This window comes from Scomber japonicus, chromosome 15 (genome assembly GCF_027409825.1).
Source record: "Scomber japonicus isolate fScoJap1 chromosome 15, fScoJap1.pri, whole genome shotgun sequence".
Taxonomy (NCBI): Eukaryota; Metazoa; Chordata; class Actinopteri; order Scombriformes; family Scombridae; genus Scomber; species Scomber japonicus.
In genome coordinates, this window is record NC_070592.1 from 13399161 (window position 1) to 13426451 (window position 27291).

The 27291-nt window shown below is 41.1% G+C and overlaps 1 protein-coding gene across 2 annotated transcripts; it reads left to right on the forward strand.

Annotated features, from left to right (window-relative positions):
* Positions 1 to 27190, forward strand: kmt2ba (lysine (K)-specific methyltransferase 2Ba). 2 transcript variants are annotated; one of them, XM_053335014.1, is made up of 36 exons: positions 1 to 352; positions 3990 to 5487; positions 6032 to 6195; positions 6573 to 6662; positions 7646 to 7802; positions 9423 to 9705; positions 10447 to 10508; positions 10647 to 10889; positions 11527 to 11636; positions 15150 to 15254; positions 15845 to 15958; positions 16106 to 16252; positions 16527 to 16619; positions 16775 to 16892; positions 17081 to 17194; positions 17642 to 17832; positions 18024 to 18125; positions 18478 to 18588; positions 18793 to 18869; positions 19341 to 19522; positions 19681 to 19766; positions 19926 to 20060; positions 20247 to 20405; positions 20572 to 20689; positions 20805 to 20883; positions 21091 to 21251; positions 21588 to 21752; positions 21863 to 24233; positions 24418 to 24537; positions 24958 to 25076; positions 25309 to 25434; positions 25734 to 25986; positions 26084 to 26194; positions 26321 to 26404; positions 26510 to 26639; positions 26830 to 27190. In XM_053335014.1, exons 1-36 carry the CDS (start codon positions 74 to 76, stop codon positions 27103 to 27105), a joined length of 8733 nt encoding a protein of 2910 aa, XP_053190989.1. In that variant the 5' UTR covers positions 1 to 73; the 3' UTR covers positions 27106 to 27190. The 2 variants fall into 2 exon arrangements, with proteins under 2 accessions (XP_053190989.1, XP_053190990.1); XM_053335015.1 differs by having other exon boundaries at positions 6035 to 6195.
* Positions 27191 to 27291: the final 101 nt, after the last annotated feature.

The following is a 27291-nucleotide window of genomic DNA, read 5'->3' on the forward strand; positions in this document are numbered from 1 at the left end:
TCCATCTTGCCTCTGTCGTCGTTACCGTCACGGTCTGCCCGCGCGCCCGTCGGTGTTGTTGTTTCGGTAAATAATGGCGGCATCGGGAGGCGGATTATCATCTCACGCTACCGCCGCCCGGGCTCGCTTCCCTGGCCGCCCCGGCTCGGCTCGCAGCAGGCTGCGGTCGGAGAAGCGCATCAGACGGGGAAGGCTGAGCTGTGATGACGGGGAGCTGTCCGCCGGAGGGCCGAGGCCCGTCAACATCGGCCTCGCCTTGAGTGAGGATCCGTCGCTGCTGCGCCTGCTTGGGGTGACGGAGAAGCACAAGCGGCAGCGAGATGCGGGCTTCGACTCCAGCAACAGCGAGGAGGTGAATAGGAGAACCACATTATGTCAGAAAGATGCTTTAAAACCCCCCAAAATACTACACTATAATCCAGTTTGTTGTCATTTTTAAAAGCGGGTTGTTTGCATCCCACAAATAGCTTCTAAGCTAACGTTAGCCGTAGCTTTGCAAACTGACCCAAAATAGGCTTTGTGGCTAGCCGCCTGCCTGCAGCGATTGCCTCCGATTTCTTCATGGGTGAATACTTTCAGTCTGATTGCTTCTGCAGATATTATTATTAGTTTGTTATCTATTTAGAAATATCACACAGAGACTGTTAGTGTTCGTCCAGCTGACTTTGTGCATGAAAAGGGACATTAAGGCGGAAACTTTAAGGCGGTATGATAACAATCGTGGGTGCGTTTTGTTTTTGTGGAAACCATGAAGATGTCTCTGTGTCTCTGTGTGTCTGTGTGTGTGTGTGTGTGTGTGTGTGTGTGTCTGTTGAATGGAAGTCCCCCCCATCCTATAGTGATAGCGGACATCTAATCATGTCGTCGTTAAATCATCCACTAACTTCAGCGTCCCAGTCTCCACGTTGAAGCTGTCAGCTGACTGCTCCTGTGTTTTAACAGTCGGTTTAACGTGGGATGCAACGAGAAGGGAAACATTACACAGACGTAGAAAGCTGCATTTTTAAAGTCAGTTTCTTCCCAATCTCGATGTATAGGTGACTGTACAATGACAATAAAGACTATCTTATCTTATCTTAACTTATCTAAAAGAAACATCAATTTGCATATTTCAAAAAGTGAATTACATCCTTTATACACATTTCCCTTTTTAAACGTTAACCTTGTTTCTGACTTTTTAAATATGTCTTTGCTTCATAACTCTAATTTAAAGACTTTCCCTAATTATAATGTTTTGCATGCTGCAGCCAAATTTCTGCAAGCACAATCAAATTGCTTGCACAGCTCTTGAGACATGCACTTTAATTGTAAAGTTTCACTCAATCTGCAGTCATGATATGTGGTTTTTCTTGTGCTTAATTGCCACGTCAGGGGAGGTTTTCTGCACTATGATGATTAAAATCTTTACTGTATGAGAGATGTTGACTAGCTGTAATGCCACGTCACTTTTACAGTTTGTTCAACATTGTTTGAAGAGGTGCAATTTAGGTAATTAAGGTTTTTAAGACTTGTACAATGCGATTTAACATCTTATTATTATTCAGGTTTGACTCACATTAGGAGTGATTGCTTTTAGAGCTGCAATAATAAGTCGATTTATCAACTAGTTGCCAATCATTTAACTATTTTGATCTTTGTTTTGAGTAATTTTTAAAGGCAAAAATGTCCAAATTCTCAGATTCCATCTCCTCAAATGTTAATATTTTTGGTTTCTTTAACTCTTTTATGACAGTAAACTGAATATATTTGGATTGTGGACTGTTGTGGACATTTGAGGATGTCACCTTTGGCTCTGGGAGTCAGCGCTTGACATTTTTCAAAATGTAATGACATTTTATGGACCAAACTACTAATTGATTAATTGAGAAAATAGTCATTTGTTGCGGCACTATTTGCTGTTCTCTAAGATGTGGGATTTCCTGGCCTTTGCACTACTATGTTCTCGTAACAGTTTCTGGTTACTGCTGGAATAATTCATAATGAGACGTGGGTGTTATCCATAAGTGGAAAGCACCCATATGTCACACGCATGCTCATATCTTCATATCGTCTTCTTATAAGTCAGTGTGGTTGATATTATTTACTTCTGTGGTGGTCCTCTGTTAAATCCGGTCAGACAGGACGGTGATAATTATAATGACAAATGGATCTAATCATATTATTTAATCTCCAGCGTAGGGGCTTTAGTGTGTGACATGAGTCAGTCCTCACTGATGCAATCCCTTTAGACTGGACTGTAATACAGGGTCACATGGCTCATGCTAAAGCTTGTTGTGGATGCTCGTTAGTGCCACACACTCACCTGCGGCGCAGCGCTAAGGGATGGATTTCATGAGACGAGTTTCATTGCTTGGTTAAATTAATTGGGTCGATTATTATGGATGCGAGTCATTAGAAATCAGATTGGAGTGTGCTTTTGATCTGCTGTAGTGTACAGTGTTTGCATCTGAGAAAGGTGCTTGACTCAGAGGGTGCTTGAGGCTGATTGTTTTTCAACGCTTCCACTTAAACTTTGGCTGTAAGTGGAGTTTGAATGAATACTTGACAATATTAAAAATTCACTAGTTTAGAGGAAAATGAACCATTTTCTAATATCACAAAAGCTTAAGTGCTACACTCCTGGCTGATTGCAGAGAAAATATAATAATCTAATATATTTTACTAGAAATTAGACACATGTGGCAGGGGTCATAAATCGAACCCGAATCGAATCTGCTGAGTTATTTCTCATAGATGACACAGATTGAAACCAAAATCTGAATCATTTGCTGCAGCTCTTCAGCACTCTACCGATGCAACACCTCAGTATGAGTGGAGAGCTGTGCTGATGCCCAACTGTATTTTCAGTTGGGGCGATACCAGTTAATCAAATGACAAATTGCTCAAAAGGGGTCAGGGATTATTTTGAGTCATAAGGCAGAAAAATACCAGCAGTAGCTTATGTGGAGTTTAAGATCCACCGCACAAAACTTCAGCTGTGCTTTAACATGTAATTGTGGTAGAAGGAGGTGCAAGCTTTGTGAGGGTGTCATTCACGGTTACCCGAGCTTCTATTTAACCCTTTTTATGATCATTGTTTAAAACAAAATATTGGGCAGACAGTGCAGTTTATTGTTAATTGTTATTGCACTTTCTCGCCCAAGGTCAAACTACATTTTTCTAGTCTTTAAGTTTCCAGGTTCTGTGTTGAATATTTGATTGTTTGGATTTGTCATTGAGCTTATTTGATTCTTATTAGACACTTAACTGATATCTAAAATAATTGTTTTAAAGTGTCATTTCACTTTTCCAAAACACTGACATGATGAGGGGCTTTACCTGCAGTAGGTGACTGATTGTGAGTAGGTGCTCTCAATACTTCAAACCTCTCACTGATCTAGTTTTAGGGATAAAATATTGTGTGTATTACTCTGAAAAGCCTCCTATGTAAATGAGACATGTACATTTTTAGTCTCCCATGACAGAGAACAGACTGACATGGAACAGCTACACTTATTTTAATCAATACTTATGTCTACACAGGTCACATAATGACTCATGTTTGCCTCACACAATATGTGTATTGTTCACGCTTTAAGTTCATTTTCTTCCATTTTGTGTAAGTGCATAACTGTAGTGAGTGTGTATTGGGCTTTAACTAATGATTATTTTCATTATCGTTTAGTCTACAGATTATTCTTATTATATTTTCCTTGGTGATGACCTCAAATTTCTTGTTTTATACAACTAACTGTCCAAAACCTAAAATTATTCAATACGCAATCATATAAAGGAAAGAAAAAGCAAGAAATCATTACACTGAAGAAGTTTGAACCACATTATTTTTTGCACTTTTGCTTAAGAAAATTAATTAAAATTTTGAATGAATTATTGAAATAGTTGCCTATTAATTCTCTGGCGATTGTTTCATCGATTCATCTTTGCAGCGCTTGTCCAAATCTTATATAGTAATCACTTAAATGTTACTGTACTCTCTGTGTTTTCTCCAGGAAGAAGATTTCAACGGATTTGGGACCACAACAGTTCGTCCACAGAAATCTGTTACTCAGTCGTTGTTACTCAGCCAAGCGAAGCCTCCTCAAGCTTCAGAACATTCACGGGGAGAAAAACCTCTCGTTGGAAAAATTATTCCCAAGACCCAAAAAGCAGCCATAATCGGGAAAATTGTACCAAGGGTCCCTAAAGACGGCCAGGGTGTGAAAGAGAGCTTGGTAAAAGACAAAGAAATACACAATGTGGTCTTTAAACTGCATGGCAAGCAGGTCGCTGTCACTGCAAATGCCTCAGCTAGACAGAGCAGCACAAGATCAGCTGACTTCATCAGGAGAGCAGGAGAAACAGCAGACTCAGGCAGCACGCAAACCCAAACAGCCACTACCTCAGCTAGGGGCACAAAGCAACATAAACTGGTGAGCGCTCTGACTGCGGTCAAGGGCAAAGAAAAAGCTTCCAAGGTCAAAGAACAAGGTGAGGTGTCAGAGGACTCGGAGTCAGACCAAGCCGTGCTGCAGGGGTCTGTGAAACAAGCCAAGAGTTTTCGACTCGGGCAAACCAGACGCACATCCCAAGCTGTCACGCTGTCGTTCACATCCTTTCACAGACGACAGAGGAAGAGGATGGGGAAGGACATGGGTGCGTCTCCCGAGGTCGGAGCTGAGGCCGGCGCTCAGAGTGGACATGAAGCAGCAATGCCCCTCGAGTGTAAAGCCACCGAAAGGTCACCAAAAAAACATCAACGCAAATCTTTGTTCGGGCACAGGCGAAGGCAACGGAAAGCTGTTCCACTCATTAAAAGTCCAAAAATTAGTCGTAATCGCACAAGGCGTGTTTTTTACACATACGTACCAGATTCCATTCCAGCTGCACAGACGAAGGATGGGAACGAGCAGCATCCGCACGCTGAGAATATTGCTCCATCTTTAGGTGAGCCGAGTTCATTACCTGAACAAGTGCAGCAGAGCTCCAATAACTCCTCCACTCCTGTAATGAGCGCTCGGTCGTCTCGTGTCATCAAAGCCCCGAAGAGGTTCCTGGATGAGGAAATGATTCCCTTTCCAAAGGGTCCTCTGTCCACATGGCTGAAGAGTCAACAGAGAGAGGACGAAAAACAGAGTGTGTCATTTCATGAGTCAGGTTATGACGGCAACTCACTACAGTCGGACAGCGACTCTTTGTGTGGGGTTGACAGCCCGTCTGCTGTGAAGTTCTCATCGCAGCCCAGTCCAGGCACGAGCCACGTAGAGATCTACAAGAACCTCAAGAAGCTGACCTTGAAACTGGCAGAGAAAAAGAAAGGCCAGTTCGACAGTCAGGGGGATTACATTCATCATGGCGGCATTTTGACCTCTCAGGTCAGGAAGAGGCGGAGGTCAAAGCTCATGATGGAGGAGATGGACTCCCCCGGCGTTGTGAGGAAACTAGCAGTGATGGTGAACGCTGATCTGCAAGCACCGTCGCATCTACCACTAGGAGATACAGGCAACAAAAGTAAGGATATCTCTTTTTTTCTGTTAATATTTGAGTTTCTTGTAATTTTCTTTTTCTTTTTTTTTTTTCAAAAATCTGTTGTTCAGTAGTCAGTAACATTTTTTTTTCTTTTTAGGGCTGCAATACATTAAAATAAATTATTTTCATTTGAAACTACCATATATTTTTTAATGCATCAGTTGCTTTGTCTATAAAATGTCAGAAAATAATGAATCCATCTTCAAATGTCTCTGTCTTTTCAATTCAAAAGACAAAGACCTTCAGTTTACTGTCACGGAAGACAAAAAAAAACATACAAAACTCACATTTGCGAAATTGGAAGCAGCAAAATATTTGGTTTTATTGTTTAAAAAAATAGCTGAAATAATTATTAGATCATCAATTTTAAATATATCTTAGAAATTGAAAAGAGATGGCCAAATTGAAGTGACTGCTTCAGTGTGTGGTTGTTATTATTGTTTTCAGGCGGTGGTCCTTCAATTTCGAAACATGTTGTTCATCATCTAATTGAAGCTGTTTGATTCATTGTGTCTGGTACATGAAGCAGGAAGCATGGCTGGGGATGGACGAGAGGTGTTGATGGAAGTCAGCGGGCCCAGCCATCGAATTGGTCTCAGTGGAGCTAATAAGAGGATGCTTCACCTGCTGAAGAAAGCCAAAGTTCAGCTCATTAAAATTGATCAGCAGAAACAGCTCAAGTTGTCACAGGTAATCTGTCAAACGAGGAAATGAAAAACAACAGTGTATGCACAGACGTAGGAGTAGGGATAATTTGATCATTTTCATTATGAGATCAAATTGGACAAAATGTGCACAATTGTGCTAGAGTATCATTTTATTTCCCTTTTTTTTCTGTTTCCTGCCAAAACGTCCAGTTCATAACAGGAATCAACAATAATCATCAACGCCTTGTAAAAGCATTAGTCTGTTGAGAACCTGAGAGCCATGGCAACCCTGAAAAGCATTGTACATGACAACATACTGTATATTGTAACTAACTAATTACCTTGGAAGTCATAGTAACATAATAATATAGTAATATCTCTTACTTACAACTTTGTTTATTTCTGTGTCTGGATCAATAGTTGGGCTCCAGAGAATCACATGTGGCAGCAGGTGGAAGGAGAAGGAGGAGGAGGAGAGTCGGCGTACCTCCTATAGAAATGAACGCTCAGGTAACTTTGCTTTGAACTTGAAATTTTTATTTTAATACTTTGTATTTGTCTACATCTTTGTCCCATCTGTTAAACTACATATGTTGTAATCATCTCTGGTTTGGTGCTTACCTCAGTTATAATATGCTTGGGAGGAGTTCCTCTGTAACAGCCGTGTTACTTGTTTGTTTGCATTGCTTTCTACCGTGCACAGTGCTCATGAGGAAACCAGTTTACAGTGTTAACACAGGGATTAATTCATAACAGTCTGTCATGAACACAAATCAGTGGGAAATGAAGAGCAGCTAGTAGGGTTGGGCAATTAATCAAAAAATAATCGAAACCGACATTTAGAAACTCTAATCGACTTAATCTTGCTCATGTCAATTAATCGTGGTGGTCACTGTTGCCATGACAATAAAGGTTGCGTATCTTTAAGGAATTTAAAACTTGTCTCCAGTGATCATTTTAACCCAAACCATGATCTTTACATAGTTCTGATCAAGTAAACTAGACATTAACCACAGCGTCACTCCTTAAAACATCATCACTCCCTAAAGATACTGAGGTGTTAAAATATCACAAAAGATCGTGTTAGGGCAACAAAAGAAACTGTGAAAATACATAATTGTTCATCAAGGGTGGAGATAATTGTTCAATAATCGTAATCAAGGTTAAAAGTTCAATTAATCATGATTTAGATTTTTGCCATAATCGCCCAGCACTAGCAGCTCGTGTGTAGTTAGAGGAAGTTATTGGAATAGATTAAATTAAAATCCAGCTTTATTTGTGTTGCACATTCAAAATAAATAAAACAATCAACATGGAGAGGTACAAGACAATAACAGTAGCTTAGATTTTTGTTAATCTTTTGGTAATTATTTAAGGATTTGTCCATATTCTTTGTGCTTAACACGGGCACTATGTGATATTGATATTATAATAAGAAATCCAAATATTTCCATGTTTCACAGTCATTTTTAAAAATCCGTTTCTGTGTGCAGGAGCAGCCGCTGGGTGGTCCGAGGATCAAACATGTCTGTCGCGCAGCAGCAGTAGCTTTGGGGCAGCCTCGAGCCATGGTGCCAGACGATATTCCTAGACTAAGCGCTCTGCCACTTCACGAGAGAGAGGGCATCACATTCTCCCCGGCAGCAGAAGGTACAGTCCCTCTGCATGTGTTGTTTTTAACCAGTAATGAAATTCCCCTTTGCTTTATTAGACCAGGGTGAGCACCTAAACGGATTCATATTGCACAGTTTATGTGCAAAGATTTGATCAACTTTTTACACTTTTTTAAACAAGTATAAGTCAATTTTATGCCAGTTTTCAGTCAGAATTGAATCCTGTGTTTATGCAACAACCCATGTAATTATTGTATAACTGTGCTAACATTTCTTTCCCATGTTAAATTGCTTGTAAACTAAATTTAGTTTGCATTTGTGTTTTGAAAAGTCAACTGTGTGTCTGTGTATCTCCTTGTGGACCAACAAAGTAAGACAAGTAAACACAAGGAGGAGGAGAGTGGAGTCACGCTTGTGATGACATGAAAAATACAAACGGAGCCTGCTAACAAATGTGCTTTATTCAACTATTCAGTGTGCAAAAGATTCAGTGTCTCCTTTATTATTATTATTATGTGGTTTGAAACCACCTACGACACAAAGGAGGAGACTCTAGCTAAAGCACAAAGAGGACTGAATCGCTGTATTTGCCAGCTGTTGCTTCTATACTGTTTGAGTTACTGTGACTGCATCATTCATTAAGTTATTGTCAAGAAAAATAGATCCACTTGGGTATCTCCTCATGCTCTGGTAGGTTAATTATCTTTTAATTATTACAGCAGCCTGTTGTTATCCAAAATGTTTCATTAGTGTTGCTCGGACTTTAAAATTTGTGCTTGGCAAAAAAAAAAGCTCTGCTAATTTATTCTAATGGAAATATTCACCAGCTAAAATATTTTATATTTTTACAAACTTGCATAATTAAGCTTCTGCAAACACACAACATTTAAAAAAAGTAACTATGTAACAAACAAGCATCTTTTTTCTAAGCTTTGGGCAAAAGGATTGGGTTCCATAGCTGCTGAGCAAAAAACAAACAAGCTGCTTTTTTAGCTCAATGTAGTTGTAACTAAAATACTTGCCAGCAAAAAAAAAATATCTCTTGTCACACACAGATTAGCCACTGCTGTTGGAAAGCTTTACCCAACACTGGTCAAGTGAGCGTCACTCAGTATGAGGTGAGGAAGTGCTGTTTGACAAATAGACTCAGTTTGTCACATCTAGAGTAAAGTTTACACAAAGTTAGACCACATGCATTATTCATTTAAAATTATGACACATTTTTTTTAAATGTGGACTCAAGTAGCCAAGTAGTTTGTGCCAGCTGGCATTAAAATATTTACACCGGAGGACTTTCATTAAATTTTAAATCCATTGCTAGTAGTTTCTAAGTCAAAAAAGGTCTTGTCACAGATTCTTAATATGTTCGTCCAGTCACCCAACTCTCTCCAAGAGTGACTCAGACATTTTCAACATTCAAGCAGCCATTAGAAACCTGTAACTATAGCAACCAGACTTGCTTCTTGGAGACGAGAGCGGTAAAACAAGCGTACGAGCACCTCCGATCAGTGTTTCCTCAGTTAGATCTGTAGCGTGTCTTGCAGACTGATTAGTCAGTTTTGGCATCCAAAGATGTTGCCCCCACGTCACTTCATGTACTTCATGTTCTTTGATAATGTCTGCTTTCTACCCAACTTTTTCTGCTCTGTGATTACAGACATCGCAGATGATGACGACGACGACGATGACGACGACGCTGATCAGGGCAGGGTTCAGTGGGTCGCCTCTCAGGAACACATCCAGCGGAGGAGGAGGGGCAGGAGGAAGGGCCACCGGTTCAAAAAAAGGAACACACTGAGTCAATATGCACCCGGAGGTGTTCGGTCCCGGCGCTGTGGACGGTGCAAAGGCTGTTTGATAGAGGAGGACTGCGCTAAGTGTGTCAACTGCCTGGATAAGCCCAAGTTCGGGGGGCCAAACACCAAGAGACAGTGTTGCATGTAAGTTAAAGGAAACACAGTTCAGGTTATTGTTGTTGCAGAGACAGACTGGTGGAACGGCTAATTTAACTGCACATGCTCATCATGTTGCACCGGCATTACTGACACACCTCTGATGGGATTTTGACATTCTAGGAAACGTTTGAAGGCATCAGCAATTCTTGCAGACTAGTGCAGAGAATGTTGCAGTATAACGAAATCAGCCTCTTAAATAAATACAACAATCTAGTTTCATCCTATTTTGTCAATATATATTTACTTTGGGTGTGCCAATATCTGACAAGTGAAGAAATGTTTCAGTGCTGAGAAATGGTTTGTTCGCTTTCTTGTCAAGAGTTAGACGAAAAGATTGATACTGCTCATAGCAATCGTATCAATAATACTCACTGTACGATAAATATGAAGTTACAGCCTGCCAAAATGTCAAAACAGTTTCTCTGAAGACAGGCAGAACAAATCATCCAGCCTGCGAGTTCAGCAAGTACAGGCATGATTTACATTTTGGTCTGTTAAGATAAGAGTTTAGAGTGCCAAAATGTGCTGTTTAACTTCTAGGTTTAGTATTTTTTGTACGTGAAACATGAAAACACTTTTCATTTCTTTCCAGTAAAACATATCAATCAAAAACAATCCAGTTAATAAAGGCAAGTTGACTCTTACAGTTAAACATATTCATAGATGGGTACATACGCATATAAGAAGGCCACGTGTTAAAATCTTTTTCTCCTCTTCTGCCATCAGATATAAGAAGTGCGATCGTATTGAAAAGGCAAAGAGTGAACGCGTCGTCAGACCATTCAAAGGTATGTAATAATAATACTTTAATAATTGATCTGAATAGTTCTGTGTTGCCAGATTTATTTGCAGTAATTCATTTCAAAATGAAGAAAATCAATGAATCAACAACATTCATAATTAAACATGATGCTCCTGTTTTTCAGTCCAGGCGAGGCGGTACTCTGCCTCCGTGTCCAGCGGTGACAAAGAGGACTGGGGAGGGTCGGGCGAGGGGTTGTCCTCCGTGACGACAGCAGTCAGGAAACATTCCCTGCGCAACATCACACCACGATCCTACAGCAGCCTGCTGAAGTCTGAATCTGACGACGAAGACGATAGTGAATCGGAAGGGGAGAAGCCTGATAAGCTCACAGCCAAGCCAAATGTAGCTGCACTTAGAAACCAAGGTAACCAAAGCTCAAACGTCTCGGTTTATCTTGTCAAAGTGTTTCCTAGATAGATTGTGATGTGAATGTGACTTAAAGCTAACAGGTGTTCATTAAGAGCTTTGTTGCTCATCTGTAAAACAAACTGACCTCCGAAAAAGGGTTTACAATGAAAATCTCTTTTAAACCATCTAAAATAAAACACACAAAAGGGACGTATCACAAATTGCCACAACCGGCTGCATTTAATGGACAGTTTCACAGGTTTTCAAGGTTGTCTTAGAACAACAGTCAGGAGCCTAAATGAACACTGAAAGACTTTTTCCTCACAGTATTCACTCCTTGAAGAGTTGTGAACCATCCTTTAATGCTCTGTGACAACACTAATGGGGTGTTAAATGATGAGATTTATAAGTGTTCCATTACCTTCACTACACTCATCTGTGATAGATGCATTGTTACTGACGGCCACCTTTTTATATCAAATGTAACCAGTTGACATTATAAACATAAACATGCTCAAACCTATTCAATAAATCACCTCAGATGCTGCATATTCATTTTAATTTTGAAGGAGAAAAGGCGTCATTTAAAATGTAAAAAGAGCTGAGTGTAGCTTTCAGAACCGTGTCTTAGATTTATGTTTGTTTGTTTGGAGATCTTCCCCCTCAACATGGTGGATCGGTGCTAGACGACCCTCCCCCAGAGGCGGCGAAACATCGGCGGTTGTTCTCCAGAGGAGGCGGGAGCAGACCCCGAGCTTACAAGGTAACGACATACTGAAGATTTTAGCTCTTGCCTCTCAGTGTACTACCTAATATACCCTGGGTGAAATTGTATATTTGGAAAATGATGATTACTTAGTAGTAGTTTGCTTATTTTCCAGCTAGATGATGTTAAATGGAAAATAAGACTACAAATGTTGTTTTTGATTAATGTCTATATTTAACAAAAAAAAAACAGTAATTGGCACTTTGAATAATTATGATTTTAGACAACAAACAAGCAATTATTATTTCCAAATAACACTTAACCCAGGTCTACGTCACATTAACATCTTTTGTAAAATTCAGCCTAACCTTCTGTTTCTATCTTTTAAGTTTATTCTTCAAATTAATCACTTTGCATGTTCTTAATCTGTTTCTATAAATAATAGATCAATTAAGATATGTTCACAGATAAATTGCAGCATGTTCCTTTTCTGTAGGAGCACGATACTTCTCCAGTTTCTGTCTTTTCCGTCACGCTTTTAGCTCAATTGTTTTGTGGCCTGCTTCTGGTTTTGAAATGTAATCTGTAACTTTATATTTTAACTGGAAAGGGAAAAATCATGACGTGTTTATATTTATCTTCCTGGAATCTCTGCTGGTTGCTTCTTCCTCATGATGATGACAAGACTACAGGAAGTCACTGCACCTGACCAAAAAAAAAAAACATTGCTTCAGCATGTAACTCTACATAAAACCCCCAAACTGTCTTTTTTCCCCCCCATCTGTTTGTCTAGACATCTCATCTAACATCTTAAAAAAAGCTTATTTTCCAAAATGTTGAACTATTCCTCTTAAATTAGTAACGTAAGTAAAACATGAATCTGTGCTTCTATGTTCAGTTTTATTGAGAGGAAAAGCCAGCATCTGAGTTAACACTGCAGATTATTGTTTTTAATCTTAAGAAGCTGTTTTGTTGTGTCATTACTGAAGTTATGATGCAGCCATCATTGTGGGCTGTGACTCTTTGCTTCTGCTTGTTCTCGCTGGCATGTTCATTTGACTTCTCAAAAATACAATGCGGTGAATATGGAGATCTGAATTGCGTGAATCAGGATCCATTTATTTGCTTTTTGTCCAAACCGACAATTTCATGTTCACCCAGTGTCCTAAGGCTGCAGGTACATGTCGAAACATTTGAGTGCCTGGAAATGTACTTCTTTTTTTCAGCTGGAAAATATTAGAGCAATTTTTGAAGATGGAAAAAAGGGATTCTGCTGACTGAATTTGTTAAAGTAGTCGAGGATAGATGAGAGATGACCTCTGCCAGTACAGGGAAGTGAGCGGCATATTCAGCCCGGTGTTGATGTTATGTGGAGCGAAGAAACATGGCCAAGTGATAGAGGCAGTATGCCGCGTGGAATCTAGTTGGTCATCAATCACAATGTTCAGATTTCTTGGAGGTCTTATTGGAGTGGGCGAGGCGGAGTTTAGCTGGATGTTAACATGGTTCATGGAGTTCAGTCTTAGAGTTGAAGGAGACTTTCCACCATCTAAATATCATTGATTCAAGCTGAGAGTTGTGCTTTTCTAATTATCCCTGTGAGACTAAGAAAAGAAATTAGTTTCATATTTATGTGCAGATGCTGCTTAAATTTGATTTATGTGTGTTTGTTGGTGGTCTTGGTTTTCTCAAGTCCTGACGTACACATGCATACACTGGGAAACATAGGTTCATCATTGCAGCTTGCATGATGAATATCTGTATATGTGAAAATGTTTCCATTTCCAGTGTTTGCAGGTTGTGCCTTAATTGTATTGAGAGGTATTTTTAGCTGTAGATGTTTCCACTACAGTAATGTAATGGTGCCTGAAGGATGAGCGCTCAGCTGAATGTAAGCAGACATGCTTGTGGATAGTTTATTCGGTAGAGGCCTACAGTTCCGTAAAGGTAAACAACATGAGTAAATCTATTTGGAGCACATGCTTTTACATAATTACACATGCAACTTGAAAAATGCACATGAAGCACATGAGTAAAATTTAAACACAAAGGCTCTGTCAGTAGTTTTTGTGAGATTTTTATCGCTGTCTGGGAGCTGGTGCTCACTCGAAAGAGACTTAAGATTTAAGAGATTTAAGATTTTTGCCAATTTCCTAAATTAAAGACATCAGTTTTGCACAAACGAGAGGTTGCAGAGATCACTGATAGCCTTCTAGTGCAGGCCTTTATTGGCAGTATTGCAGAATATAAAACATATTTAGCAGGAACTTGCTGCTTATGAATAGATAAATCTCTCTGATGGAAGGAAAATAACATACTATGAACTCTTTCTATGTGTTTTAGGGATAGAAGACATCTTTTCAAACGTTTAAATTGTCGACCTCATAGTTGCATTTCCAGGTGCAGTGGAGTTGACATTAAAATCCCAAATTTTAGTAAATTGTTTACTGAAACATAAATCATTTGTTAGTTTCATAGTCAGCCGACAGCATCTGGATTTCCAAATATATGTTTTCAGCAAACTGACACAGTAGTTGCTTAGTTTTCATGATTATCTAGCAGCTTTGAGTTCTTGGTTAGAGTATAGTTCTAATTAATCACACCTCTTTGTGTGTCTCTACTGCTACTGAATGCACTCTCTAAATTCTCCTTCACCACCTCTTTATTTCTTATGCCTGGCTAACGTATTATTCTCAAAAGTCGTAGCACTTCTCCTGTTTTCGGTCACTTTGGCTGCTGCCGGTCGCCTCCTTTGCATGTCGCTCGTATCAGTGTAGCTTTGGAAACTGTTCTGCTGGTTGGCTTAGGCAGTCCCCTCCTCCACAGGAACAGGAGAACACGGAAGAGATGGAGCCCAGAGAAACTTTACCTGAATCCAGCCCACCCAGGAGCCCGTTGCCGAAGTTGCAGCGGCAGCTACAAATACAATTACACCGTCTACCTGATTTTATCCTGCAGTCTGACGTGTCGTTGCCGCAGCAGTCGCCTCAGTGCCTGGATCAATGGCCTGCACAGTCACATCCAAAATTGTCCCAGCCAGTAACACAGCTCACTATTTCACATTCGCCACATCCCATAACACAGTGTCCTCCAGAACTGTCCCCGCCTGTATCGAAACCCACTTCTCCACTTTCAACACATCCCGTAATAGACTCTTCGCAGAAAACCCTGCTGTTACGTCTGCACCGTTTGCCGCAGTCTGTGGTGCAGTCAGCCTTGCATTTGCACAAATGTATATCATCATCATCATCCTCATCCTCTCAACAACATCCACAATCCACACTGCCCTCAGAGTCAGAGTTGTGTTTTCAGGGTCATTCAGTGTCTGAGGTGCAGCACCCAGACTTTTTGACTGACAGAGACAGAGCTGACACAAAAAAAAACGTGCATGGATCGGAGCAAGAGCTCCATCAGACTGTTGATCCAGACACAGAGTTACAGGAGAACACACACGACAAGCAGGAGGATGAACAAAGGGAGCGGCCTGAAGAGACGGAGGACACCTCTGTAAAAGAGACAGTGCTGCAACACTGTCCAACAACTGACCCACACTGTGTCCTTCGTTCCCAGAATCCTGCAGAGTGTGCGTCAGTGAACACCCTGACGGGGTTAACTAATGGATTTCCCCAAAAGGGCCTGTTGCAGAACAAGCACAAGATCCGCGTGGATTTCAAGGTGGGTTTGTGCATTGTTGTTTTGTGGCTTTTGTATTTCACCATTCTCTAATGCATATGAAATTAATCATCGTTTTTCTTTTTGAGCAGCAACATTACATTGACTACATTACATTTACTACCTAAATGGGAAAAAAAATGTTTTTAAAGATGTTAAGAGAGAGAGTATTTATATTTATAAGATTCCCTACTTAGCTCTAAAATAAGTGTTTATTTGATGGGACACTGGAGTAACATCTGGGGCTTCTTCTTCTGAAAGCTTGAACACATTAACAATGTCTTAGTCAAAGCTGAAACTAATTATTTTCATCATGATTCTGCCAATTATTTTCTCTATTCATTAATTGGTCTATAAATTGTTAAAACGTCTCAGATGCCACAGTGATGTTTTCAGTTTACTAGTTTAAAGATGTTAAACTTACTGTCACTTATGGCAGATAAAAGCAGCAAATACTAATATTTTAGAAGAAGAAATGGTGAATATTTGGCCTTTATGCTTGAAAAATTGCTGAAGCTCTAAAGTTAGTGAGCTCATGCAACCCCACCTAGTAGAAGAGACACCCTGATCACTTCTTTTGTCTTATCTACCAGGAGGACTGTGCTGTCCAGAATGTATGGCTGATGGGCGGCCTCAGCGTCCTCACATCTGTCCCAACCACACCACAACCCATCTGTCTGCTCTGCGCCAGTAAAGGACGACATGAGGTAAATCAGCTCTTACCCATGAACCTCTGTGTGCCCTTAAATAATGAGTGTTTTAGTTAATATCTCCAGGCCCCACTTTAAGTTTCACTGTGCTGATATTAAGTTTTGTGACTAAACTGATCTTCTACTGTCTCCCACCGCCCTCAGATGATCTATTGCCAGATTTGCTGCGAGCCTTTCCACACTTTCTGCCTCTCACCTGAGGAGCGCCCCAAGGAGGAGAACAAGGAGAATTGGTGCTGCAGACGCTGCAAATTCTGTCATGTGTGCGGCCATAGAAGCAAGAACACAAAGGTATGTAGTTGTCTTTCATTGTGATGTAAAACAAAAAGGATTAGAAATGAAATACCTAACTTGGAAACTCACTTTTGGGGTTATTTTTGCTATGAACCTTTTTTTAAATTGAAATATATTGTTGTTTCTCACATGGGTTTTTGCAGTGTTTAATATTGACTTAAGATGATTTAAAAAAAAAAAAAATCATATTTACAAGCCATTGAGGTGGTGCTCAGATATTTACCCCAATCATTATTCGATAATTAATGCACCCTTCTGTTTTTTTTCCTAGCCTGTGTTGCAGTGTATGAGATGCCAAACAGCCTACCATCCCTCGTGTCTGGGACCAACATACCCGAAGCCTATGAACTGCAGCATGCCCTGGGTAAGTGCTTTAAACATATCAAGATAATAAATAATCTCCTCTCAGCATTTTAATAGAAAGACCCTAACATGCCATAAAATGTGAAGATATTGTTTGTTTTTAATTGCAAGTGAATCTTCCCTGGGATTCATATTGTTATGGTTCATATTTTGTAGGTGTGCATGACATGCATTCGATGCAAAAGCTGCGGTGTGACTCCTGGAAAGAGCTGGGACATGGCCTGGAACCACGAGCAGGATCTCTGTCCTGACTGTACTTCTCTCCACAAAAAAGGTTAGACTATTCAACCTCTGAGAGACACATAAGTCTCACAGAATATCTGGCCGTCTTTGCACCAATGTCTACGGAGCCATATGTTTTCAATCCTGAAATGTTTCTATTATTGATTTAGATTAGAGATGTTAAATACATCCAGAAAAAAGTTTCAAAGTGACTAATGTGTGTAACATTTTATTACTCAGGTAATTTCTGCACCATCTGCCACAAGTGCTATGACGACAGCAGCCAACAGACGCAGATGATTCACTGTTCAGTGTGTCTTCACTGGGTTCATTATCAATGTGAAGGACTTTCAGGTAAATCACACTGTTTATTCAGAGATGAGATTTCAAAGTGATCCAATGTTTTTATTCCAACCTGACACATAAGAACCTGCTCAGATCTGCACCTGGTTCAGTGTTGGGTTAGATTAAGACTGTTGACCATCTCAAGTTACATTATATGGAAGCAAATGATGAGTGGGTGCATCTGTTCTGTTATTTCACATATAAAATTATAACATATGAGCAATTTAATAAACTTTAGTGTGTTTTTCATCTACTTTTTTTTCAACTGCGGAAAGTGTCTTTGAGCATCTTTTTAAAAGGCCCACTATAAATAAAACATTATTTTAACCACATCTTTACTTAAAAGGGAAAATATCCAGCAGATTATTCAATTCTGATGCACATCGACCAACGTGATTACATCCTCTAAAAGGTGTCTGATTCTTTTTTTGGTGTGTTGTTTCCATGTCATTGCAGATGAGCTGTTTGGGCTGCTGTCAAGTCAATCAGAAGAAGTGGCGTTCACCTGCTCGCCCTGCAGCCAGCACCAGCCTCAACTCAGCAGCTTCACAGAGGAGCTGCAGAGCAGACTGATGGATGGTCTGGAGGAGGTGCTCACTGACCTCCTGTCCTCCAGCATCACCCAGCACCTTATCATGTGTAAAGTGGTGAGTTAGAGGTTGTGGCAGATAACGGTTGAATAAATAATTAAATATGCTTTCTTTACTTTTATCGACTCAGTTTCTATCTTTTGTCAAAATTACTTTAATATCTTCAGATGTGTAGTAAGTGAGTTATATTTTCACTCACCTGTACCTGATCGCTGCATCTTTTTTTAAACATTTGTATTTGTTTTCAGTGTCAGGAAACAAACATGACAGAACTTGTCAGAGAGCAGCACTCTGTGTGTGATCTAAAAGCCATGGACCAGAAGTTGAAAGGAGGCGGTTACACTTCAATAGTGAGTATACTTCATCATAATCTGTAGAATTTGGTGCTTTAACTGTTAATCCTGGATTACGTCAACCTCTTCCTGTTTTTAATCCTGTGTGTGTGTGTGTGTGTGTGTGTGTGTGTGTGTGTGTGTGTGTGTGTGTGTGTGTGTGTGTGTGTGTGTGTGTGTGTGTGTGTGTGTGTGTGTGTGTGTGTGTGTGTGTGTGTGTGTGTGTGTGTGTGTGTGTCAGTGATGAATGTAATACAGCAAGTTTCGTGTGTATCAACTAAATGTCACATTCAGCTCAGCGAAAAGAAATGAAAACACTTCACTATCAAAATATTTTAACTTTTTTTCTTTTCTCTTCTCGCCCGCTCAGAAAGCTTTTCATGCAGATGTCATCTCTGTAATGAAGAAGTGGTTGAAGGAGGAGGATTTTCTCCCTGAGGATGAGAGGCTGACCAACCAGGCTAGGGAACACTATGTTAAAGTAAGCTTCCCTCCCCTCCCTGTCTCCCACGCTTTTAGTCTATTTTTAGAGACTCACTTCTCATTGATTCCCGCCTTTTCTGTTTTCATGATCATTTGGAAGTGGAGCTGAGTCAGTAGACTATAAAAAGACTATAAAAAGGCTTTAACAGGTTTGTTTAGAAAATGCGCCTAAGCTGAAATTTCATATTTGTTTTTCTGACAGCTGATGGAGCAGGTTTTCAGCTGGTTTCCGGTACACCGTCTAAAAAAGTGGAGCTCATTTTCGGAGGAATTTCCAAGGTAAATTGAACCCCACACAAGAGCTGCAACTATTAGTTAAGTTGAAAGTTAATTGCCAACCATTTTGATTATTGTTTGAGTCATGTATTTAAAAAATGCAAAAATTCTCTGATTCCAGTTCCTTAAATATGAATCTTTTCTGCTTTCTTAAATATTTTTGTGTAGGTGTAATCGACACATTAATCAGCAATTAAAATAATTGGTAGTTGAATCCCTATTTTGCACCAACAGCTCATTTCAGTATAACTACATCATCACCAAGTACAGTAAACTATGCATCAATCCCCTAATATACATGCATTATTCTTTCACTATGTGCAGTATATGTGGCAATTATGGGAAAATTGAAGCTTTAGATGAGTGTCTAAGCTGGTGAATTGCAATTTGAATCACTTATAGAGAGTAAGAGTGTCACTCATGACATCTCTGGCCCTCCCTTCTGATTCACTGTCCCTATCCTTCACTCTTTAGTGGCATGCTCCCTGAAGCTGTCCTTCCACCATCTAAGGAGCACAGCTATGCACAGTGGCTGAAAAGGACATACCAGCACAAGGAGTCCAGGGGCCCACAGGCAGGGAAAACTGACTCTCTGCTATCTCCAGTCACCACTCTCCAGTCTGGTGCATCGCACAGCCTCCCTCTCCATTCACATGGTATGGAAACTATTGTAGCCTGTTCTGTTATCATGTGTGCAGAGGAGGAATGTGATCTTACTTTAACCTTTATACCCACAGATACAGTTGATTTCTAGCAGAGAGTAAGAGACCTCATAGTTAAATGTATCTGTTCATGCCTCTTTTCTTCCCCAAAGGTGTAAAAAGTGATCTGGAAACCACCAAGTCTGAAGATGTGAGGCAGTGTGCACTCTGCCAACAATGTGGAGACTCAGCTCCCAGTGTGAGTTAAACTGCCTTTTTATTTCAGATAAAGAATGTAAATGCTTGAATACAGAAAGAAGACGCTCAATGCTAAAAGTGTTGTAGTTTGACTAAATGTAATTATTCCTCCACCGTCCATTAACTGAATAATTGTTGTTGTTTTTTTTAATCACTATAGGAAGCGGGACGGCTGTTGTACTTGGGACAGAATGAATGGGCTCATGTTAACTGCTGCCTCTGGTCTGCAGAGGTTTATGAGGAGAATAGTGCTATTCTGCAGGTTCACAGTGCAGTCTCAAGGGGGCGCCACCTGGTAAGGAAGTATTGAAGTCATTATAATTAAGTAGATTGTGGAGATAGTGATCGTGTTAAGTTGATCTAGATGGTAATTTGTTATAGCTGTTAAGTGATTTAGGATGTCAGTTTTGCACACGTCAGATAAGGATTATAATATAAATCAAAGTTAATTAATATGACTTTTTAATCTTTCATTCTGCAGCGTTGTGATCGTTGTGGGCAGTCCGGAGCCACTGTGGGCTGCTGTCTGGCCACCTGCCAGAGTAATTTCCACTTCATGTGTGCTCGAGCCCAAAACTGCATGTTCCAGCAGGACAGGAAGGTCTACTGCTACAAGCACAGGGACCTTGTTAGTGCAAAGGTGTGGACACAGTTTTCCCTCCAGCTTCTCTTTACTTTTTAGTTAAATTATAGTTATAAATTATAGTTCAGAGGTAAATTCATTTGTCATTCAGTTTGCACATGGACACCTCACACCTGCTGGTTTTCTGTGTAGTGTTAATTTATGCTTCACTGAACCCTTTCAGATGGTGTCTGGGAGAGGGTTTGAAGTCCCTCGGCGAGTGTACGTGGACTTCGAGGGGATCAATCTCAGGAGAAAGTTCCTCACAGGCCTTGAGCCAGAATCCATAAACATGACCATTGGTAAGAATATCTGTGGAATGCAGGTTATGTGTCTCCATGAGATGAAATATCTGCTTTATATTAGACTGAACCTCGTGTGCTGAAACCCACAAACTCTCCTCTCTCACTTTTCCAGGCTCCCTGCAAATTCAGAAACTTGGAGTGTTGTCAGAGCTCTCATCAAATGGGAGGATGTTATATCCCGTCGGATATCAGTAAGTCATCATCATTTTAAAGCTTCATTCGGGCAATTCAGGACTAATATTTTCATAAAGCATGACAAGAAAACCTTTTTATGGCTGTATCAACTGTGGAGATTATTACCATCTTGTTTTGTCTTTTATTAATTAGTTTATTTGTTAAATTTAAACTAAAATACTTAAAACTACATTCACCTCTTCTTCCCTTTTTTTATCATCTAGATGTTCTCGTTTGTACTGGAGCACTGTGGACCCTCGCAGGCGCTGTAAGTACACCTGTAAGGTGACAGAAGCAAGCACGCCTCTTCCTGGTGAGGAACAAGATCCAAGATGGGACCACGAGGAGAATCACACCATAGTCCACAGTCCCAGCCACCACAGAGGTGAGCAGGCAGTTACAGATCACTCTTTTTATGTCTATCTGATTATTGCTCATCCTATGGAAGCACTCACAGAAATGTTAATAATCAAGCGATAAGAGCTGACGTGAAAAGTAACTTGAACAGACTAAAAAGAATAAAAAATTAAAGTCCATTAAAATTTGAAGTGCCTTGAGATAACTTGTGATTTGGCACTATATAATAAATGAATGAAATGAAATGAAAATGGTCACAACTGCTGGTCTCTCGGTTTCCCAGACTTTTTTATAGAAACTTTAAAAATAGAAGTTAACATGTTTTATTATGTGCTCATATTTGACACATTTTCTTCTTTGCCAGATGTGGAGTCCCCAGAGTGTTTAAGCACCTCATCCAGCCCAGTTAAATCCACTACCCCATCACCCAACTCTAAACAGCACAATACATCTGGATCTAAAAGTCCTGGTGGCTATGCACAGACTAGGAGACCAGCAGGAGGATCATCTCGACCTCTCCCATCACCAGGTAAATAGTGTAAAAACTCTTCCTTTCTTCCTTTCAATACCTGTTAAAGGTATTGCAACATAGCATATTCTTGTCTTCGTTTCACTAATTATTTTATGTGATCCTTTTAGGGTCTGCCCTTCCCAAATCACGTCACATCCTGACATTGAGGGACCTGGATGACACCCGTCGGCCTCGTAGGCTGTCATCAAGGAGCCGCCGCAGCTCCTCCCCGTCTGACAGTGACCCGTCTGCATCCATGACCCTCCGCTCTGGTGGAACCATCCCCTCTAGATGTGCTCTGTTCAGCTCCCCTCCAAGATCATCTAACATAGGAGCAGCCTCGCCCCCTCTATCACGGCAGAACTCAGCATCACCAGTCTGGAGCTCCCCGCCTAGATCTAACTCCAGCATCTCTGCAGGGCTGTCACCTCGACAAGGAGCCATCACTCACTCCCCCAAAGGGAGGCAAAACTTTAAAATAACCACTCCATTCTCTGCCGAGGTTCCCCAAGACTTCCTGGCATCATCCGAGGCAGAAGATGCAGCAGTGGCCACGACCAATGGGATCTCATTAGCGCCTGATAACCTGGAGGAGGAAGTAGCCCACTTGATGGCCCAGGAGCTGCCCTACACTGTGTTTGACACTGACACAGAGGTGGCAGTGGCCTCCATGCTGAATGCTAAGCTCGATTTTGACGAGAGTTTACTCACTGAGAATGTGGTACTTCACTGCGGAGCACAGAGTGGGCGGGGGGAGGTCGAAGGTGTTGCGCAAGATGTGGAAATGCAGGATGATAATCAGGAGAAAGACTCTGAAGGTGAAGACTCCAGCCATTATTTTAAATTTTCACGTACAGTTGTGTGTGAGGCAGCTAGCAGTTCAGACACCTCAGGTCTGCCGTCAACACAGTCTATATCACAGTTAGATGGGGCGGACGGCGGGTCAGAGAGCGACGAAAGCGAGGAAATGGATGATGAAGCGCAAGACACAGAAAGTGAAGAGTCTGTAATTCCCACCAACCATCATAATACACCTACTAAACAGCTGACAGTTGCTCTAAAGAGGCTGGAGTCTATTTACACCGGGTCAAAGTCAACAGTTGAACAAGATACAACTGAGGCACAGTTTCAGGAAAATTCATCACCATCTGCTGTTTTTGAAGCCTTTGACTCAAACAATGACATGTCACTTCAAGAAGAAGAAGTTCTGATGAACTCTGAAATGCCAACATCTCAAAATGAAGTGTTTTGGGGTTCAACTACAGAACAGTTTGTTCCTACTGAAGACAGCAATGTAGTGTACCCAAATAACGAAAAAGTCGAAGATAAAGATGAAAGTAGTTCATCCACAGACTCAATAGAAGGATATCAAGATGACTTGAATGACCCAGATTACTCTCCAGAGTCTAAAACCAAAAGATCTCCCACAGGACAGATGAAAACCATCATTGTGAAGCATAAACGTCCCGCATCAAATCTAAAACCGTGTCTTCCAGAGCAGCACAAACTCCAACTGTTGGTCTCACCACCAACGACAGAGGCTGTAAATAATGCATCTGTTTCCTCTGCTGCTCCCATGTTCTGTGCAGTTCCGCAAACAGTCACCTCCCCTAATTTGATCAATGGTTTGAGCACTGTGCCTATTCAACCCAGTGTCCCGCGAGGTAAAACTATCGCCATCCGCTTGGACACCTCAAAGACAGGAGGTCAGCAGCAGCAGCAGCAGCAGCAGCAGCAGCAGCAGCAGCAGGTGGTGGTTCAGAATCAGGCTGCAGCTACTAACACACCCGCACCCCCAACTCCTGCCCATCAGGTGTTGCTGGTCAACCGTCAAGGTCAGATCCTGATTAAAGACCCAGTATCGAACACCTATCAGTCACTCAGTGCAGATTCACCAACCTACAATAAAATAAGCCAGATTGCCAAGATTCTCCACAGTGGGAACGCCTTGCAGCGCTCCGTCCCTCGTGTGATCATAAAGCCTCGCTCCGGTGACCCAGCCCCAAATGCCCCACTTGCCGGTAACCACACCCCGACAACCGAGAGAAAAATCATTGTCAGAGTGGTGCCTGTAAAACGTAGTGCCACTCCCGCCTCCTCAGCTCCCGTCATTGTGCAGAGCGTTGCAGAGGGAAGTCTGTCCAGCATCGAAGAGACCACGGCTCAAGCTATCATCGACAGAGCGATGGCTAGCCACCGCGACGCGGCCAGGACCAAACCCAACATCCTCAGTAGCACTCAGTCAAAGGGCAAACATCGAAGCCCATCCCTACTTCAGGACACGGAGCAACCAGATCAGTCGACACCTACAAGCTCAGAGCCTTCCAGCAGTGTCCTCAATGTCCCGGTCGACAACGTGGAACCGACGTCCACTTCGTCACGCTCGCAGGTGCGAGTCAAGAGAGTGTCGTCAGTCTCTGAAAGGCCTTCCAGGAAGAAATCTAAGGTGGACTTCTTGAAGGATCCCTCAAGTGACCTGGATGAAGTTACTGATTCCAGGTATGCATCCAACTGACTAAATGATATTAACCTTTAACCTTTTTATAATAATGCGTCCATTTATCAACTTTGAAAACCCTAATACATTTAACAGCAGCATCACTAAAGTTTGTGGGGCATATATTGTCTCCAGCATCAGCTCAAGTCACTAAAATGTTTACGGTGTCGTGTTTTCTTCCTACAGATTGAGTGGTGTGAGAATAAAAGCTCCAACAATGTTGGACGTTCTTGATCTTGACCAGGAGAAAATATCGGAGCCTCAGGTGCAGAGGATTACCGCTCCACCCCCTCCTGACCACTCCAGGTTAGCTCATCTTAACATTTAACCATTTATCTCCACATTTGTTGATTTAAATGTTTTCTGAATATTTAGGAGTATATGTTCCTTCATTGGTTTACAAAAGCCAGCTTTTTAAAAAATCATCATCTGAAAAATACATTATCACGAAAAAACAAGACATTTTTTCCCAAGCTCATGAAAAAATGTTTTGGAGATGATTGGTGTTCACAGGACAGAAGAGAGATAAGAAAATTCATATGATCTTTTTAGAAAACTAATCTGACTCGATTTATAAAGTGGTTTTGCTAGTTCCTGCCAGTCTTGTCACTGAAAATGTACCACTCTCAATTTGAACATGTCTAGAAAAATGAAAATGTATTTACCCTCAGGTGTTGCAGTAATCATATTAATATTTATTTATATTTGTTGGTTCTTTCTGTTCAGGTATTCTCAGCCTGAGAGTCCATCCTCATGTGCACAGCCCAGTAGTCACATTCATGGTAAAACACACATGTGGGTCAGCGCTCGCCATGGAGACCTCTCCGAATGGGGCCCATATTCAGGTTTGTCACTTAACAGAAAACTGTTATTTTTTTCACATTTAATTGTCATACTCTCATTATAAAAAATGATAATACAAAAGTTACTCAAAGACTGTTAAATACACCATTTGTCCAGTACTGTTTTTAGATGACAGCTTAACTATGCTTCACAAATTGTTGATTAATTAAAAAAAAATGTATTTGGTATCTACAATTTTGAAATGCACAATTTTTAAAAAACTACTTTCTGCAGGTTTTAGCTCGGACGACGATATGCCCGCACCTAGACACAAAAAGAGGACATACATGAACCAGCCTCACCTGCGCTTTGAAATCACCAGCGATGATGGCTTCAGTGTCAAAGCTAACAGTATAGAGGGTAGGAGCTGCTGTTTGACTTGTTTGCATTGTGCCTCTAATTGTACTGTTTTACATATATTTCTTTTTGTCAAAAAATACTTAGATGAACCCTTTACTATTTAAGCATAGGTGCACAAAACTACATATTTACAAATGAATAATCCTTCATTAGTTAATGTAGGTATTTTTTGTGTTTACTTCCTTCTTTTGGATTCTGTATTTCTTAATAATAAAAAAAATCAACTTAAAGTGTAAAGTTGTCATGTATTCAGTTTTCTGGAGCTCTCTCTCACCCTTTCTCTCTCTTTCCTCCCTCAGTTGCTTGGCGCGCAGTGATTGAAGGTGTCCTCGAAGCTCGGGCAGGCTTCCATCTGAAGCAGCTGCCTCTGGGTGGGATGAGGGGCCCGAGGGTGCTAGGTGTCGTCCACGACGCTGTCATCTTCCTGCTTGAGCAGCTGCAGGGTGCCGCGAACTGCAAGCGCCACCGTTTCCGTTTCCACCGCTGTGATGACATTGAAGAAGAACTTCCCCTTAATCCGAGCGGCTGTGCTCGTTCTGAAGTCTATTCCAGGTAAAGACACTTTCAGGTTTTGATAAAACCTTGGTGTTTTTAAAAACTTGTTTTGTGATACGCTTCAAATGAATTGTATTTTTTTCCCTCTATTTAGGAAAGCGACTTTTGACATGTTCAACTTCCTGGCATCACAGCACAGAGATCTCCCAGACATAGTAGGCCCATTTGATGAAGAGGAGGATGAATTCCCACTGAAATCTTCCAGGTTAGGGCATTCAAGTATTTTAACCCCCTGCACACCACAAAATACACTGATCTAAAGTTGCTAAAAGGAAGTAATGTAGCTGATGCCATGTTCACGCTGACATTACATTGTCTGTGTGTCCAACAGGCGAGCCACAAGCAGCGAGCTTCCCATGGCGATGAGATTCAGACACCTGGAGAAAACATCCAAAGAAGCAGTAGGCGTTTACAGGTAACGGAAAACAGAACAATATATAAAACTCTGATGCTTTATTAACATAAAAAATACATTTTATACTCATGAATTTACCCATATCGTGTTCTGTAATCCTCTTAGATCTCAAATTCACGGGCGAGGCCTTTTCTGCAAAAGGAACATCGAGGCTGGAGAAATGGTGATCGAGTACGCCGGTACCGTCATTCGTGCCGTCCTGACTGATAAGCGGGAGAAATATTATGACAGCAAAGTTAGTAAACATATTATACACTACTGTTTGTAGAAGTCATCATCATCATTATGACCAGCTGACCAAAAAGTCTGCTTCATTATTTAACATGTTCATTTCTGTTGAGATAATATAATCATATCTGTTATCAGTTGGAAGAAACAAATGTGAACGCAGTGACTCACCATGTTATTACAATCCTCTCCGCCAGGGCATCGGCTGCTACATGTTCCGTATCGACGACTTCGACGTGGTGGACGCGACCATGCAAGGCAACGCGGCCCGTTTCATCAACCACTCCTGCGAGCCCAACTGCTACTCTCGCGTCATCAACGTGGACGGCCGCAAGCACATCGTCATCTTCGCCCTGAGGAAGATCTACCGCGGCGAGGAGCTGACCTACGACTACAAGTTCCCCATCGAGGACGAGAAAAGCAAGCTGCTCTGCAACTGCGGGACGAGACGCTGCCGTCGCTTCCTCAACTAACGAATAATTCGCTCGCACGCACACACCAGCACCGATAGCCATCCTGTTCCACGCACTTGAATTCAGGAGATAAAATGAAATGATTTATAAAAGCGACTGTTGCGACGTTAGCCATAAGAGTGAGGTCGCTGATGCATACAGACCTGATCTACTGAAACTTTATCTGAATCTTAATTTATTGACTGG